We start from the raw sequence: 18715 nt of genomic DNA, 5'->3' as shown, positions 1-18715 counted from the left end.
TATGGATCTGTATTTACAGATCCCTCTATTCTACCGCATTCCACAGTGCCCAACCAAAGACCTGCTATAGTTGGTCCTCCCAAAGTGCAACACCTCACACTTCTCTGCATTAAATTTCATCTGCCATTTTTTTTAAGCCCACTTTTCCAGCTGGCCCAGATCCCAAATGACAAACCGCAACGGACCCAGCTCCGACCTCTGCAGCATATCACTAGTCACAGGCCTCCAATCAGAAAGAGAACCATCTACTACCACTCTCTGGCTTCTCCCACAAAGCCAATGTCTATTCCAATCTACTACCTTATCTTGAATGCCAAACAACTGAACCTTCCTGACTAACCTCCAATGCAGGACTTTATCAATTGCCTTGCTAAAGTCCATGTAGACATCCACTGCCTTGCCTTCAGTAACTTTCCCGGTAGCTTCCTCGAAAAACTCTACAAGATTGGTAAAACACAACCTACTACACACACTGACTACCCCTAATCAACTATCCTCCAATTCTCTGGGACCTCATCTGTAGCTAAGGATGATTTAAATACCTTTTCAATTTCTGCATTTGCCTCCCACAGGGTGCGAGAGAACTCCTTGGCAGGCCACAGAGATTTATCAACCCTAATTTGCCTTAAGACAGCAAACGTTCCTTCTCTAATCTGTATAGGGTCCAAGAAGTTGATGTTGCTTTGTCTCCCTTCTATAGACTCTGCATCCATCTCCTGAGTAAATACAGATGCAAAAAATTAATTTAAGATCCTCCCCATCTCTTTTGGCTCCATACATGGATTACCAATCTGATCTTCCAGAGGGAACGATTTTGTCCCATGCAATCCTTTTGATCTTAACATGCCTGTAGAGTCCCTTAGGAATATCTCGCAGTTAAGTGCTGCCCATTTTACCGACCACAGGAAATTTCCGTGATCATCTGGTAGCGGTATACATTCTACCTCAATGTTAATCAGGCTTTAGGTGATCTGAGCAATGGGAATAACATGCATGAAGCAGCGCGCCCTGATGCCTTCCCCATCGTTTTGAAAAGGTCAGTTTGGAAAAAAAATCACTGAACAATTACCATCAATAGATCACTTGCAATACCAGAGGAAACACACTGGACCATTGTTACACCACCATCAAGAATGCCTACCATGCTATTCCACACCCTCATTTCGTGAAGTCTGATCACCTGGCTGTACTTCTACTCCCTGAGTAGAGGCAGACACTGAATACTGCAGCACCAGTAGTGATGACCAAGAAGGTATGGACAAGGGAAACACAGGAGCGCCTCCAGGACTGCTTTGAATCGGTGGACTGGACCATATCAAGAGATTCATCTTTGAATCTGGATGAGTATGCTGCCGTTGTTACCGACTTCATTAAAACCTGTGCGGATGAGTGCGTGCCTACAAAGACTTGCTGTACATTCCCAAACAAAAAGCCGTGGATGAACCAGGAGGTACATCGTCTGCTGAGGGCTAGATCTGTGGCATTCAAGGCTGGCAACCCAGGTCTGTACCAGAAACCAGGTATGACTTGCGAGGAATATTGCAAGGAGAAGAGACAATTTCCAACTATGTTGAAGGTGATATTGGATGTATGTCAACTCTGGCAGCGTTTGTAAGACATTACTTCCTACAAAGCGAAACTCAATAGCATGAATGGCAGTGACGCTTCTCCAGTAGATGAACTCAACACCTTCTATGCCCACTTTGAAAGGGAGAATACAACTACAGCTGTGAAGATCTGTGGTCCACGCGGTGGCCCTGTGATCTCTGTCTCGGAAGCCGATGTTAGGCTGTCTTTAAAGAGGGGGAACCCTTGCAAAGCGCAAGGCCCCAACAGAATACCTTGTAAGGCTCTGAAAACTTGCCAACCAGCTGGCGGGAGTATTCAAGCACATTTTCAACCTCTCACTGCTACAGGCAGAAGTTCCCACTTGCTTCAAAAAGGCAACAATTATACCAGTGCCCAAGGAGAATAATGTGAGCTGCCTTAATGACTATCGCCCGGTAGCACTCACATCGACAGTGATGAAATGCTTTGAGAGGGTGATCATGACTAGACTGAACTCCTGCCTCAGCAGGACCTGGACCCATTGCAATTTGCCTATCGCCATAATAGGTCAACGGCAGACACAATCTCAATGGCTCTTTACACAGCCTTAGACCACCTGGACAATACAAACACCTATGTCAGGATGCTGTTTATCCACTATAGTTCAGCACTTAACACCATCATTCCCACAACCCTGACTGATAAATTACAGAACTTGGGCCTCTGTGCCTCCCTGTGCAATTGGATCCATGATTTCCTAACCAGAAGACCACAATCTGTGTTGATTGGTGATAATATCTGTCCTCGTTGACGATCAACACTGGTGCACCTCAGGGGTGTGTGCTTAGCCTACGGCTCTAATCTCTCTATACCCATGACTGTGTGGCTAGGCATAGCTCAAATATCATCTATAAATTTGCTGATGATACAACTATTGTTGGTAGAATCTCAGATGGAGATGAGAGGGCGTACAGGAGCGAGATTTTTTACTCTCCTCCCATCCGGTAGGCGCTACAGGAGCCTCCGCTCCCGCACCAGCAGGCACAAGAAGAGCTTCTTCCCTGAGGCTGTGACACTGCTGAACCTCTCATCACAGTGCTAAGCAGTATTGCATCTGTATTGTACTGTCTCAGTACTTTTATATTTGTGTGCTGTAGCACTTTTTTTTTTATTCGCAGTTATTTTGTAAATAACACTATTCTTTGCATTTTTGGTCAGATACTAAATGCATTTCATTGGCTTTATATCTGTACTCGGCACAATGACAATAAAGATGAATCTAATCTAATCTAATTTAATATACCAACTAGTGGAGTGGTGGCCCAGCAACAACCTTGCACTTGACGCCAATAAGACGAAAGAGCTGACTGTAGACTTCAGGAAGGTTAAGACAAAGGAACACATACCAATCCTCTTGGAGGAAGCAGAAGTGGACAGAGTGAGCAGTTTCAAGTTCCTGGGTGTCAAGATCTCTGAGGACCTAACCTAGTCCGAACATATCGATACAGCTATAATGAAGGTAAGACAGCGACTATACTTCATTAGGAGTTTGTAAATTTGGTACGTCAAAAAACAAAAAACACACAAAAACTTCTATAGATGTACCGTGGACGGTATTCTGACAGGCTGCATTACTGTCTGGTATGGTGGGGGCTACTGCACAGGACCAAGGCAATGTGTTGTGTCTTTCAGCAAGGCACTTAACCACACACTGCTCCAGTCCACCCAGCTGAAAATGGGTACCGGCAAATGCTGAGGGTTAACCTCGCGATAGACTGGCGTCCTATCCGGGGCGGGGGGGGGGGGTGGGGGTGGGGGTCTTGTACTCTCAGTCACTTCACGCTACAGAATCCGGCATAAGCACTGGCCTGATGGGCCACAAGGCTCGGGACAGACTTTAACTTTAATTGCACAGGACTGAAAGAAGCTGCGGAAGTTGTAAGTTTAGCCGGCTCCATCTTGGGTACTAGCCTACAAAGTACCCACGACATCTTCAAGGAGTGGTGTCTCAGAAAGGCAGCGTCCATTATTAAGGACCTTCAACACCCTGGGCATGCCCTTTTCTCACTGCTACCATCAGGTAGGAGATACAGAAGTCTGAAGGCACACACTCAGCGATTCATGAACAGCTTCTTCCCCTCTGCCATCCAATTCCTAAATGGACATTGAACCTGTGAACACTACCTCAACTTTTTTAATATTATTTCTGTTCTTGCATGATTTTTAATGTATCTAAGTATACTGTAAGTGATTGATTTATTTATTTTCTTTTATATTATGTATTACATTGAACTGTTGCTGCTAAGTTAACAAACTTCACAACACATGCCAGTGATAATGAATCTCATTCTGAGTCTCCTTCACCTTGTCTGCTAGGGCAATCTCATGCCTTCTTTTAGCCCTTCTGATTTCTTTCTCAAGTGTTCTTTTACATTTCTTGTATTCCATAAGTATCTCATTTGTTCCTGCCTATACCTGCTATACACCTCTTTTTCCTTAACCAGTCTCGATACCTCTTAAAAATCCAAGGCTGCCCAAACCTGTTATCCTGGCCTTTTATTCAGACAGGAACAGACAAGCTTCGTACTCTCAAAATTTCATTTTTGAAGGCCTCCCATGTAACAAGTACACCTTTGCCAGAAACCAGCCTGGTTCAATTCACATTTGTCAGATCCTTTCTGATACCATCAAAATTGACCTTTCTCCAATTTAGAATCTCATCCCATGGACCATATCTATCTTTTTCCAAACTTATTTTGAAACTAATGGCATTGCGATCACTAGATGCCAAGTGTTTCCCTACACAAACTTCTGTCACCTGCCCTGTCTCATTCCCTAATAGCAGTTCAAGTATTGCACTCTCTGTCACTGGGACTTCCAAATAGTGATGAAGGAAGCTGTCCTGAACATATTTGACAAACTCTATCCTATCTAGTCCTTTTACAGTATAGGAGTCCCAGTCAATATGTGGAAAGTTAAAAATCACCTACTATAACAACCTTATGTTTCTTGCAACAATCTGTGATCTCTCAACAAATTCATTCCTCTAAATCCCAGACTGTTGGATGGTATGTAATATAGCCTCATTAATGTGGTCATACGTTTATTATTTATCACCCATAAAGCCTCACTAGATGAGTTCTCCAGTCTGCCCTTATTGAGCACCGCTGTGACATTTTCCCTGACTAGTAATGCCTCCCCTCCTCCTTTAATCCTACCTACTCTGTCATGTCTAAAAGACCAGAGCCCTGGAATATTGAGCTGCCAGTCCTGCCCTTCCAGCAACAAAGTCTCATTAATGGCTGCAACATCATAATTCCATGTGTTGATCCATCTGCATTTGCTGCGATAGTTCTTGCATTGACATATATGCAAGTCAGGACATTAGTTGCACCATGCTCATTCTATTGATCATTGACCCAACTAACGAATCCCCCATCTTCTTCTCCCCCTTCCCTTCTGAGTCATAGAGCACGAATCAGTGTCAGAGACCCGACTTCTGTAACTTTCCTCTGCTAGGTCATCACCAACAGTATCCAAAGCTGTTGAACGGGATGACCACAGGGGTACTCTGTACTGGCTGTTTAACCCCTTTCCTCTTCCTGTCACCCAGCTTCCAGCGTCCTGCACCTTGGGTGTAACTACCTCTCTGTATGTCTATTCATCACCCCCCTCAGCCTCCCAAATTATCCAGAGTTCAACCAGTTCCAGCTCCAACTCCTTAACGCAGAGTGTTGGAATTTACAGCTAGATATACTTCTCGTAGGGGTAGTCATCAGGTCACTGGAGGTCTCCCTATCTTCTCGCAATCAGCAAGAGGAGCATTCAACTATCCTGCTGAGCATTCCTATTGTTCTAACTGAGCAAATATAAAGAAGGAAAAATACAACAAACAAACTGTGGGGAAAAAAACACTACCTCCAGCTAACACACAAAAAATGTTGGAGGAACTCAGCAGGCCAGGCAGCATCTATGGAAAAGAGTACAGTCCAAGTTTCAGGCCAAGACCCTTCAGCTTTTCACTCTCACTCAAGCCTCTCCTCACTGAAGCCTCAAAGAGCTAATGCCTCAAAAGTAGGGTTACTTAATCCTCTCCAAACATTGCTAGTAGAGGCATGCAATTCAAGAATTAAGGTTTTATGTATCTACCCAAGTTAATGCTTCGAATTTTTATTATATATAAAATCACTGGTTTGCCTTCAATTGGAGTTTGCCTCCATTTCCAAGTACCCACCCTTGGACCCTGGGCAGTGCAAGCACCCACACTTAGCCTCTGAATGGTGGGAGCACCCACCCTCGGCTTCTACGAGGTATGTACCCACCCTCAACCCTTGAGCAGCGCGAGCACCCGACCTTGCCCTCTGAGAGGTATGTACCTACCCTCAGACCCTATGTTAATATTTATTTGTACCTCTGTGCAGAACGGTGTTTAAACAGGCACCATCCAATTTCTGAGCAGTTTAACATTATCTCTTGAAGTTTTGAATTTGATAACTTGCAAACTGATCCCCTGTGTTTTCATTTCTTTTAACCTCATTAACCCACATCTCTACTTTTAGATAATAATTATCATCAATTTCCGCCTAAGAGAACCATTAATTTAATTTCATGAGTCCCACAGCATCAGCTCCAATCACTCCTGTAGAATGTTCCATTTGTATCTTTCAAGTTGTGCATATTGGGAAATATGTTTCTTCTAAGAACAGATCAAGAGGACCTTACGATACCTTCTCCATTGGCTCTGAGTGGTTAAGGACCGTCTCCTGACACTGTTTCCCTGTTGCCATTTCTTCTGTGATGATGGTCTCTTCTTCGACATGGGAAGTGGGGACCGTCAGAACTGAGGAAAGTAAAGGATTTGGCAAACTTTTAACTCTGTCATTAGGACATTATTCAAGTAATTCCACGTGCACTGACTTCAGTCTTGTTTTCACTCGTACACTGATAATATCCAGCACTCATCACCTTACTCCTCCCACCAGTCTTCAGTCAACAGCCTGTGCAACTATCTGCTGATGGAGCAGACTGGGAAAGCTAATGCCATTGTTTTTGTCCCCATCATCAACTCCATGTACTAGCTACTGACCACCTTCCTGTGGATCTTCAAACACTTGGCTAGTTGAAGCTCGACTAATCTAGAACCCGAACTGTTTGGGAATGTGTACTCCCTCAGCACAAGTTTCTTCCTGTTAATATTTATTTGTGCAGCCTCTATACCTTTATTGTAAACAGTCTCCTAATCAAGATCCTATTTAATCCTGTTTGCAATGCTCTGTAAAAAAAACTTCTGTCTACAAATTGGGACCATGCTTTAACAGTCTAAATCTCCCCATCTGCAAGGCTCAGCTCAATAGCTACTGAAACCACTGGTTTCTTTACTACCTCTAAGGCTGACATAGACCTGGCCTGATCTCTCACATTCTGCCCTCAGTAAACATGAGGGCATCCATATTCTGTTACCCTAATCCCAGCCTGTATCATCCAGTTCACCCACAGCCCTGTGCTCAAGGGATCCTGGTTAAGTTGTGCCTTACTGAAATGCTTACCCTTATTAAATCCTTGCTGGGTCTTTCCCTTTCACTGCAATGTAACTTCCCCCATTTTGATAATCCTGTCAAGACATTGGTGCCCTTCCTGATTTTGGCTTCTTCAATACCTAGAGCACCGACTTTAGTACTCCCAGGGAAGAACTACAAACCACACAAATTATCAGAAGGGGAATCAAGGCATGAGATTGTGATGAAACAGGGAACTGTCTCGTGCTTGGAGAACCAAAACGGTCATTTGCATAAAGTGCTGAGCATTCAATTACTCCCACAAACTGGGACAGTGTTCATTTCTCTGCAAGGTTCGCAGTTCTATGTATCCCAGCTTAGACAGAACAGTGAAACAATGGAGTGGCCCTTTATCACACCAGAGCTATGGACCTAGACCACACCCCACCCCCCCAACCAAGATCCCTCTGTACCAATACTGTTAAGGGTCCTGCCATTAACTTTACATTTTCTCCTCCCAAAATGCAACAATTCACATTGGCTGACAGCTGCGATACTGAGCTGGATAAACAACGCAAGTGTGTAGCCTTATGCCCATTGCTGGAAGGTAGCTCTCTGGTGCTCTATCTGGTGCTCTCCAGTAATAGAATGCGAAGGTTACAAATGGCATACTTAACTGACTGAAGTGGTTCAGAATCCCCAACCACGCCAGTGAAACCCAATCCGAGCGGGATTCATTTGCAGCTTGAGCAGACCTACCCTGCTGTCCGTCTTGCATGGTCACAATGAACGGCTGACCAGTACTTAGGCCGGCCTGAAGGTTGCCCAGCTGTACGCCACCATCAGTCACTATGGTGATGACCCTCTGACCTCCACTCCCTACCACCTGTTGAATCGCAGAGTCAACAGAGTCTGTAGTTACAACCTCCTCTTTCACAGCTGAAATGAGAAAACAAGAGATTAGTTATTACAGCCAACTGACAGAACAAAAAGCTAGCAACCAGAAATAAAACCTAACACTTAAAAAAGCACACTGGTAACAGTACATCTCAAATTGCAGTAATCTAGATAAGTCTTAATACAGTTATCCTCATTGAGGGATCAGCAGTAGAAAGAGTGAGCAGCTTCAAGTTCTTGTGCATCAACATCTCAGATTACCTACCCTGGGTCAAACACATCGATGCAATCACTAAGAGAAATAATCATCAATAAGAAAGGTATGATCACATTAATGGAATTATATTTAGACCACTCAACAGTCTGCCAGATTTACAGGAGCAAATTTGTAGAGAGATCACAGACTGTTGCATGAAAAAAAAAGGTTATGAAAGCGGGAATATAGGGAGTTAGGAAAGAAGTTAAAAAGCAGGACCTCAAGGGTGGTAATCTCAGGATTGCTGCCTGTGCCACGAGACAGAGAGGGTAGGAACAGGAAGTTATGGCAGACGAACGCGTGGCTGAAGAGTTGGTGCAGGGGTTCAGATTTCTGGATCATTGGGATCTCTTCTGGGGAAGATCTGACCTGTACAAAAAGGACAGGCTGCACTTGAACTGAAAAGGGACCAATATCCTGGCGGGCAGGTTTGCTAGAGCTGTTGGGGAGGGTTTAAACTAGTTGGGGAGGGGGGTGGGAATCAGAATGTGAGTGCAGAGATTAGGGTAGAAGGACATGCTATGTGTTCTGAGTTGGTGAGGAAGGACAGGCAGGGGACAAAACATAAATGTAGCCAGTTAGAGGGGTTGAAATGTGAAATGCATCTCAGGGTGATAATAATCTTGAAATTCTAAGTAGGCAGGAGGCATTGAAATATGATATTCCAAGGAGGATAAGTGCTGTGGTGTTAGGGAGAACAGCAATTTAAATGGGATAAAAATGGTACAACATGTGACTAGGTGGACAGCTTTGGCAAAAAGTCATGCAAGGTCTTCAATGCATTATCATTTTTTTTGGAAAATTAACATGCATTCTTGAAATAAATGTACAGAGTGGAGTTTGATTCAATGAAAAAGGGATGGGTGATTGACATAGCAAGTCTGTGGGTTAGCATCCAACTGGAACTTCAAAAATTTCCCAATTCACAGGGAACATTCCATCTGCCAACGCTTAGATCAACAAGCTCGGCATGCCCTGGGCTGAAAACATTGTTGTTATACAGACCAAGCCACCAAAGATGCAATTGTCCTTACAGAAACAACCCACCCACTGGAAAGCACTAGAATCCCATCACTGCCCCATCAGGAAAATTGGGACCCATAACTTTCTTCAAATAAGCCCTTCAAGCAGAATGCACAAAAGCTCTATACAGACCTGAGGTTGTTTTGGTAGGTGCTGAAGAAACTAACCCGGTCAGATTCATTACCCCCGCTGGTGCGATGATGAACTGAGGGGTTGCGACAGCAACCGAGTTTGTCCTCTCTGGATTTGTGTTCACCTGATTCTGCATGGCTTCCTTCAAAGGAAACAAGGTGAACCAATTACAATATTCAATGGCAGTGTGCTCACTTGCTGAGTACCTTCAGAGAGGCCCTCATGCTACAAATTCAAGTATTGGATAAGCAATAACAAGTTATGTGAATGGAGCCCATAGTGCCTTGCAAGCAACCTTACACAGAAAGGGGGAAACCAACTGTGGGAGTGTCACTCTGATTCATACAAGATGAGGGCTGAAACATATCAGAGAGTCAAGATTTATGAACATGACCCTTTGGTGTCTGAAAGGAATTCTGCAAAATTAGAATAGAGATGCTGAAACATGCAGGGTGAGCAATGTGGAGTATTCAGTCCCAGAACCAATATCCTTCACCTCCATGACAACAGCAAAAGAAAATTTGGATTGAAGCATAAACGTCAGTATTTATGCTCCAAGTGAGTAGTCTCCTCTGTTTTCACCAGCAGATCTGAGATTCCTCATCGAGGGATCAGCAATGCAAAGCGATTTCAAGTTCCTGGGTGTCAACATCTCTGAGGCTCTACCCTGGGCTCAACATATTGGTGCAGTTACAATGAAGGCACAACAGTGGCTGTATTTCATCAGTTTGAAGAGACTTGTATGTCACCAAGGACTCTCAAAAATTTCTACAGATATCCTATGGAAAGCATTCTAACTGGTTGCATCACCATCTGGCATGGAGTGGCCACTGCACAAGATTGGCAAAAGCTGCAGAAAGTTGCAAACTCATCCAGCTCTTTCATGTCACTAGCCTCCCCAGCACTGAGGATGTTTTCAAAAAGCAATGCCTCCAAAAGGTGACATCCATTATTAAGGGCACCCACGCCCTCTTCTCATTGCTACCATCAAGGAGGTGGTACAAGAGCCTGACGACACACACACAACATTTCAGGAACAGCTTCTTCCCCTCCTCCATCAGATTTCCGAATGGACAATGAATCCATGTATACCACCTCACTTTTTTTTGCACTACTTTTTAAATTTTTTTTTCTTATTGTAATTTAGTTTTCTCTATTATGCATTGCTCTGTACTACAAAATGATGCATTTCATGACATATGCTGGTTCTGATTCTATTTTCCCTCCTGTTTATTTAGCCTCCCCCTTAACACAGCCTCAACCAATCTCTGTGGGATATAGTTCCACTCTCCTCCCAATCCCCAGAGATGGAGGTTTCTCCTAAATTCCCTTTTGGACTTATCTATGCTGATCTTAAATTCATGCTTTCTGACTCTGCTCTCAACTACAAGTAAAAATAACTTCTCTATGTCTCACTGTAATTTTGAAGATTCCTATCAGAGCAGCCATCAGCCTCCTCTTATGAACCCTAGCCTGTTCTGTCTTTCACAACTGACGAAACAGTGTTAGTAATTTTGAAATTCCGATTTGCCTTGTTGTTAGAAAATAGTTTCATGTTCTTCTTTCTTCTTTGAAAACATGCAGTGATTACCAGGCTTATCAAAGATTACTGCACTAAGTTTGCCATAGTCAATGGGGTGGTAGTGGGGAACAAGCTTCCACTACGTATTAAAAGCTCCCAATGGCATGCATCTCAAATAGCCTCTGACAACCAAGTCCAGCTCCTGGCATTCACATGTGGCTGAGCTACTAAGCCCTCCATATCATTCTACCCAGGCATGCATACCACTAAGATAGCTAGGATGCAATATCCATGGTTGACCCTGACCAACAAAGGGCCTCACTGCTCAACAATAGGGAGGGGGAGATTGTGAGCTCGGCTGCAAACGTTAACACACAATGCCACCAAACTGGGGCTGTTTTCAAAACACATTCCAGCAGCACCCAAGAACAGCAACAATGCATGTCTTGATTCATTTTTGATTTTCTGGAATCTACTCAGATCTTTGGAGCAACCAAGATGCTCTCCACTTTCACCCACTTAGATGGTGCAATTTCCAAACGAGTTACCTTCCAAACTTGAGTAAATTGAAACACTAAGCACGAGAACAAATCTACAGTGTGGTGAAACTTATCTCCACATACCTGCAACATTGCCACCAGATCAGGATTGTGCTTGTCAAGGGCGATGTCAAAGGCGTTTTTATCAAACTTGCTCAGAGCATGAACATCTGCTCCATATTTCAGTAAAATCTCCACCACCTCGCGATGGTTGTGCTCTACTGCCCAGTGTAGAGCTGTCATCTTCAACATGTCTTTAGCATTTATATCTGCATTGTTCTGTGTTGGGGAAGGACAGCACAAGACCAGTTGCATATACAAACAATGCCACAACAGATTAAACTTACAACACAGAAGTAGCAACGAGCCTTTTCTACCCTTTTAATTGGATTAGATAAGCAGATCAATTAACCAGAGTAACACATAGAAGATGCTGGAGGGACTCAGGTCAGGCAGCACCTATGGAAAGGAATCAACAGTCAACATTTTGGGCTGAGACATTTCATCAGGAGTGGAAAGGAAGGAGGAAGAAGCCAAAATAAGAAGGTGAGGCAGGGGAAGGAGGACAAGCTAGAGGGTGATAGCTGAGGCCAGGTGGATGGGCGAGAGGGTGAAGGGTGGAGAAGGGCTAAAGAAAAAAGAATTTTGATAGGAAAGGAGAGTGGACCACAGGGGAAAGGGAAGGAGGAGGTATTAGGCAGCTGAGAAGAGAAGAGATAAGAGGGAAGCTAGAGTGGGAAATAGAAGAGGTAAGTGGAAGGAGGAAAAATTACAGGAAGTTAGAGCAATCGATGTTCATGCCATCAGATTGGAGGCTACCCACACAAACTATGAGGTGCTGTTCTCTCCATCCTGAGAGTGGCCATGGAGTGACATGTTGGAATGGGAACAGGGATTAGAATTATTTTTATTTTATTACAGTGTGGAACACGCCCTTCTGGCCCCTCAAGCCACACTGCCCAGCAACCCACTAATTTAACCCTTGCCCAATCACGGGACAATTTACAATGACCAATTAACCTGTCTTTGGACTGTGGGAGGAAACCTGCATACATACAGGAAGGAATGTACAAACTTGCTTACAAAGACAGCTGCGATTGAACTCTGAACTCTGACACTTGATAGCATGATGCTAATCACATTGCTACTGTGGCACCCCATGAATCTTGTTTTGTCTTATTCTTATCAGCCTCTCCTCAATTCTACAGACTAGGAGCAATTTACAGTGGCCCATTGATCTGTCAACTGCAAGACTTTGGGACGTGATAAGAAAGGCAGATGGAGCCACGAAGAGAACATGCCAACACCACACAGACAGCACTCATAATCAGGTTTGAACCCAGGTCTCTGGTACAAAGGCAGCAACTCGACTAACTGTACCAGTACTGCCTAAAGAGGGCCATGCTGGAAGGTGGTTACTAAATGACAGTAATAGGAATGAAATCCAGGTCGGAGGAGGCGCGGCAGGTGAAGCAGCAAGTGCGGGGATTGACTGAGAAGGAGCGGCTGATTTAAAAAGCTGGTTGTGAGCAGCAAGGAAAACAGACCTTCCAGGTTGGGGGAGGCACGGCAGGTGAAGGAGGTAACTCAAATTATCAGCTAATATAAGCAAGGCTTGCTCGAAGGGAGCGGCCTTGTCGAGGGAAGTGCCTTGTGAGAAAAGTGTGAGTCTTTGGCTCGAGAGTCTTCGGCGAGGAGGCTGAGGGAAGAGACTACGCCACAGTTGGAGAGGGTGAGAAGTGGTGAAGAGATGACCGCTAGGCTGATTCAGTGTGCTGCGTGCATGATGTGGGAGGTCAGGGACACTGATAGTGCCTCTGGCTCCTACACCTGTGGAAAATGTGTCCAGATTCAGCTTCTGAAGGACTGTGTTGCAGCACTAGAGAGGCAACTGGATGACCTTAGGTTCATCCGGGAAAACGAGAGTTTTCTGGACAGGACCTACAGTGAGGTCGTTACACCCAGGATACCAGAAGAGAGAAGCGGGGCGACGATGAGCAAGGAAAGGATGCTTGAAGTACAGGAGACCCCAGGGGATGTGCCTCTCGTAAACAGGTTCACCCTCTTGGAAGCTGTCAGGACAGAAGATGATGCCAGCCTGAGAGGCGGTCAGGTCTGCGAGTCAACAATTGGCGCTGAAGCAAAGCCGAGGAGACAGACGTCAGGCAGAGCCGTGGTAGTAGGGGACTCCATAGTGAGAGGTACAGAAAGGGGTATCTGTGGCAACAGGCGAGATTTAAGGATGGTGTGTTGCCTCCCTGGTGCCAGGATCCAGGATGTCACAGACCGATTGCATGGAATCCTCAAGAGTGAAGGTGAACATCCGGAAGTGGTGGTGCATGTCGGCACAAATGATGTGGGGAAGAAGAGGAAAGACATTCTACAGCGTGACTTCAGAGAACTCGGAAGAAGGCTGAAAAGCAGGACTTCCAGGGTGGTTATCTCCGGTTTGCTTCCAGTTCCCCGTGCTGGAGTGGTCAAGAACAGGGAGATAATGGATCTGAATGTGTGGCTGAGGAACTGGTGCAGGAAGCAAGGATTTACATTCTTGGACCACTGGGGTATGTTTCAGGGTAAGGATGAATTGTACAAAAGGGACGGGTTGCACCTTAATAAGCGGGGCACCAGCATTCTGGCAGGTAGGTTTGCCTCTGCAACACGGGTGTGTTTAAACTAAGTAGTGGGGGGGGGGAGGGGACGAACTGGAAACATAAGGATGGGGATAAAGGGAAAGTGAGAATAAGAAAAGTTAAGAAAGACAGCAGAATCAACAGAGCAGAAAGCTCAAGAAGGGATCGTACAGTATGGCCAAGTGAAATAGGAATTGATATGGGAGGTGAGGGGAGTAATGAATTAAAAGTATTATATATGAATGCACAGAGTATAAGAAATAAAGTGGATGAGCTTGAGGCACAGTTGGAAATTGGCAAGTGTGATGTTGTGGGAAAAACAGAGACATGGCTTCAAGCGGACAGGGCCTGGCAAATGAATATTCAAGGATATACATCCTATCAAAAGGACAGACTGATGGGCAGAGGGAGTGGGGTGGCTCTGCTGGTGAGGAATGATATTCAGTCCCTTGCGAGGGGGGGACATAGAATCAGGAGACGTAGAGTCAGTATGGATTGAACTGAGAAATTCTAAGGGTAGAAAGACCCTAATGGGAGTTATCTACAGGCCCCCAAACAGTAGTCTGGATGTAGGGTGTAAGTTGAATCAAGAGTTAAAATTGGTATGTCGCAAAGGTAATGCTACAGTTGTTATGGGGGACTTCAACATGCGGGTAGACTGGAGGAATCAGGTCGGTACTGGACCCCAAGAAAGGGAGTTTGTGGAGTCCCTCCGAGATGGATTCTTAGAACAGCTTGTACTGGAGCCTACCAGAGAGAACCCAATTCTAGATTTAGTGTTGTGCAATGAACCAGATTTGATCAGGGACCTCGAGGTAAAGGAGCCATTAGGAGGTAATGACCATAATATAATAAGTTTTAATCTACAATTTGAGAGGGAGAAGGGAAACTCGGAAGTGTCAGTATTACAGTTGAAGAAAGAGAACTATGGTGCTATGAGGGAAGAGCTGGCCAATGTTCAATGGAACAATACCCTAGCAGGGATGACAGTGGAACAGCAATGGCAAGTGTTTCTGGGAATAATGCGGAAGGTGCAGGATCAGTTAATTCCAAAGAGGAAGAAAGATCATAAGGGAAGTAAGGGGAGTCCATGGCTGACAAGGGAAGTAATGGACAGTATAAAAATAAAAGAGAAGTAGTATAACATAGCAAAGACGAGTGGGATGCCGGAGGACTGGGAAACTTTTAAAGAGCAACAGAAGGTAACTAAAAAGGCAATATGTGGAGAAAAAATGAGTTACGAAGGTAAACTAGCCAAGAATATAAAGGAGGATAGTAAAAGCTTCTTTAGGTATGTGAAAAGGAAAAAAAATAGTTAAGACCAAAATTGGGCCCTTGAAGACAGAAGCGGGTGAATTTATTATGGGGAACAAGGAAATGACAGACGAATTGAACAGATACTTTGGATCTGTCTTCACTAGGGAAGACACAAACAATCTCCCAGATATAATAGTGGCCAAAGGACCTAGGGTAATAGATGAACTGAAGGAAATTTATATTAGGCAGAAAATGGTGTTGGATAGGCTGTTGGGTCTGAAGGCTGATAAGTCCCCGGGACCTGATGGTCTGCATCCCAGAGTACTTAAGGAGGTGGCTTTCGAAATCGTGGACGCATTGGTAATCATTTTCCAATAGAAACATAGAAACATAGAAAATAGGTGCAGGAGTAGGCCATTCGGCCCTTCGAGCCTGCACCGCCATTTATTATGATCATGGCTGATCATCCAACTCAGAACCCCGCCCCAGCCTTCCCTCCATACCCCCTGATCCCCGTAGCCACAAGGGCCATATCTAACTCCCTCTTAAATATAGCCAATGAACTGGCTTCAACAGTTTCCTGTGGCAGAGAATTCCACAGATTCACCACTCTCTGTGTGAAGAAGTTTTTCCTAATCTCGGTCCTAAAAGGCTTCCCCTCTATCCTCAAACTGTGACCCCTCGTTCTGGACTTCCCCAACATCGGGAACAATCTTCCTGCATCTAGCCTGTCCAATCCCTTTAGGATCTTATACGTTTCAATCAGATCCCCCCTCAATCTTCTAAATTCCAACGAGTACAAGCCCAGTTCATCCAGTCTTTTTCATATGAAAGTCCTGCCATCCCAGGAATCAATCTGGTGAACCTTCTTTTTACTCCCTCTATGGCGAGGATGTCTTTCCTCAGATTAGGGGACCAAAACTGCACACAATACTCCAGGTGTGGTCTCACCAAGGCCTTGTACAACTGCAGTAGTACCTCCCTGCTCCTGTACTCGAATCCTCTCGCTATAAATGCCAGCATACCATTTGCCTTTTTCACCAAGAAATAGTGGATGCATTAGTGATAATTTTTCAAAACTCGTTATTTCTTGGGCTACTTTCTATAGATTCAGGATCAGTTCCTGTGGATTGGAGGGTGGCTAATGTTGTCCCTCTCTTCAAGAAGGGAGGAAGAGAGAAAACAGGGAATTATAGACCAGTTAGCCTGATGTCAGTGGTGGGAAAGATGCTGGAGTCAATTTTAAAAGATGAAATTACGACACATCTGGATAGGAGTAACAGGATCGGTCCGAGCCAGCATAGATTTACAAAGGGGAAATCGTGCTTGACTGATCTTCCGGAGTTCTTTGAGGATGTAACTATGAAAATGGACAAGGGAGAGCCAGTGAATGTAGTGTACCTGGACTTTCAGAAAGCCTTTGAGGAAGTCCCACATAGGAGATAGTGGGCAAAATTAGGGCACATGGTATTGGGGGCAGAGTACTGACATGGATTGAAAATTGGCTGGCTGACAGAAAACAGAGTAGCGATTAACGGGTCCCTTTCCGAATGGCAGGCGGTGACCAGAGGGGTACCGCAGGGTTCAGTGCTGGGACCGCAGCTGTTTACAATATATATTAATGATTTAGATGAGGGAATTAAATGTAACATTTAGCAAATTTGCCGATGACACAAAGCTGAGTGGCAGTGTGAAATGTGAGGATGTTATGAGAATGCAGGGTGACTTGGACAGGCCGGGTGAGTGGGCAGATGCAGTTTAATATGGATAAATGTGAGGTTATCCACTTTGGTGGTAAGAACAGGAAGGCAGATTATTATCTAAATGGAGTCAAGTTAGGAAAAGGGGAAGTACAACAAGATCTAGGTGTTCTTGTACATCAGGCACTGAAAGCTAGCATGCAGGTGCAGCAGGCAGTGAAGAAAGCTAATGGTATGCTGGCCTTCATAACAAGGGGAACTGAGTATAAGAGCAAAGAGGTCCTTCTGCAGCTGTACAGGGCCCTGGTGAGACCACACCTGGAGTACTGTGTGCAGTTTTGGTCTCCAAATTTGAGGAAGGACATTCTTGCTATTGAGGGAGTGCAGCGTAGGTTCACAAGGTTAATTCCCGGGATGGCGGGACTGTGATATGTCGAAAGATTGGAGCGACTGGGCTTGTATACTCTGGAATTTAGAAGGCTGAGAGGGGATCTTATTGAAACATATAAGATTATTAAGGGATTGGACACGCTGGAGGCAGGAAGCATGGTCCTGCTGATGGGTGAGTCCAGATCCAGAGGCCACAGTTTAAGAATAAGTGGTAGGCCATTTAGAACGGAGTTGAGGAAAAACTTTTTCACCCAGAGAGTGGTGGATGTGTGGAATGCTCTGCCCCAGAAGGCTGTGGAGGCCAAGTCTCTGGATGCTTTCAAGAAAGAGATGGATGGAGCTCTTAAAGATAGCGGAATCAAAGGTTATGAGGATAAAGCAGGAACTGGATACTGATTGTGGATGATCAGCCATGATCACAGTGAATGGCGGTGCTGGCTCGAAGGGCCGAATGGCCTACTCCTGTACCTATTGTCTATTGAAAACTGAAAACTCTTCAGGGAGCATCGTTGTAAGGATAAATAGAGATTCTGTCAGGTGTTACTGCCATTTTCTGTTTTTAATTTGGATTTAAATGGTTAGCTACCAGGAATTCCTGCTTGTTGCAAATGGAGCAGAGGTACTTGACGAAGCAGTCCCCCTAATCTATGTCAAGTCTCACCAATGTAGAGCATGCTGTATCAGGAGCACTAGTATATGACCCCAAAAGATTTGCAGGTGAATTGTTGCCTTACCTGGAAGGACAGTTTGGGTCTTTGAATGGAGGTAAGGGAGGAGGTGAAGGGGCATGCTTGCAGGGATGAGTGCCAGGAGGGAAATATTGGGGAGGGATGAATAGTCAAGAGAATCATGGAGAGGATGATCCCTGTGGAATTGGTCAAGGGAAGGGTGGAGGTAAAGATATGTTTGGTGTTAACATCCCATTGAAGATGCCGGATGCAGAGGCTCATGGGGTGGTAGGTAATGACAAGAGAAATTATATTCCTGTTAAGGCAGTGGGAAGATGGGGTGAGCGCAGATGTCTGGAAAATTGAGGAGATGCGACTGAGGAAGGGGTGGAGGAAGGGAAACCCCATACTTCGAAGAGGAGGAAAATTTACCAATAGCCATTGCATATTCCCATTCCAGGGGAGGACCCCTGTTCTTTGTGATTTTTATAAATGACTTGGAAGGCTGAGTTAGTAAGCTTACAGATGAAGACTAAGGGTGGTGGAGTGGTGGACAGTGCAGTAGGTTGTCATAGGTCACAACAGGACATTGATAGAATGCAGAGCTGGGCAGAGAAATGGCAGATGGAATTGAACCTGGAAACATGTGAAATGATTA

General features: G+C 44.8%; 1 protein-coding gene across 4 annotated transcripts in view; it reads right to left on the bottom strand.

Annotated features, from left to right (window-relative positions):
- gabpb2b (GA binding protein transcription factor subunit beta 2b) overlaps positions 1–18715 on the bottom strand; it is a 48185-nt gene that overhangs the window by 6113 nt on the left and 23357 nt on the right. For 3 of the 4 annotated variants that reach the window (XM_063041640.1, XM_063041638.1, XM_063041639.1), the window contains exons 4-8: positions 11497–11691; positions 9352–9493; positions 7803–7982; positions 6276–6388; positions 543–716 (exon numbers count right to left, since the gene is read on the bottom strand). In XM_063041640.1, coding sequence (XP_062897710.1) covers positions 543–716; positions 6276–6388; positions 7803–7982; positions 9352–9493; positions 11497–11691 — 804 coding nt within the window. The remainder of the gene's footprint in view (positions 1–542; positions 717–6275; positions 6389–7802; positions 7983–9351; positions 9494–11496; positions 11692–18715) is intronic. The other variant, XM_063041641.1, reaches the window with a different exon arrangement.

The sequence above is a fragment of the Mobula hypostoma genome, chromosome 2 (genome assembly GCF_963921235.1).
Source record: "Mobula hypostoma chromosome 2, sMobHyp1.1, whole genome shotgun sequence".
Classification (NCBI taxonomy): domain Eukaryota; kingdom Metazoa; phylum Chordata; class Chondrichthyes; order Myliobatiformes; family Myliobatidae; genus Mobula; species Mobula hypostoma.
The sequence above is the reverse complement of the archived record's forward strand: the minus strand, read 5'-3'. Positions and strand labels throughout refer to the sequence as shown.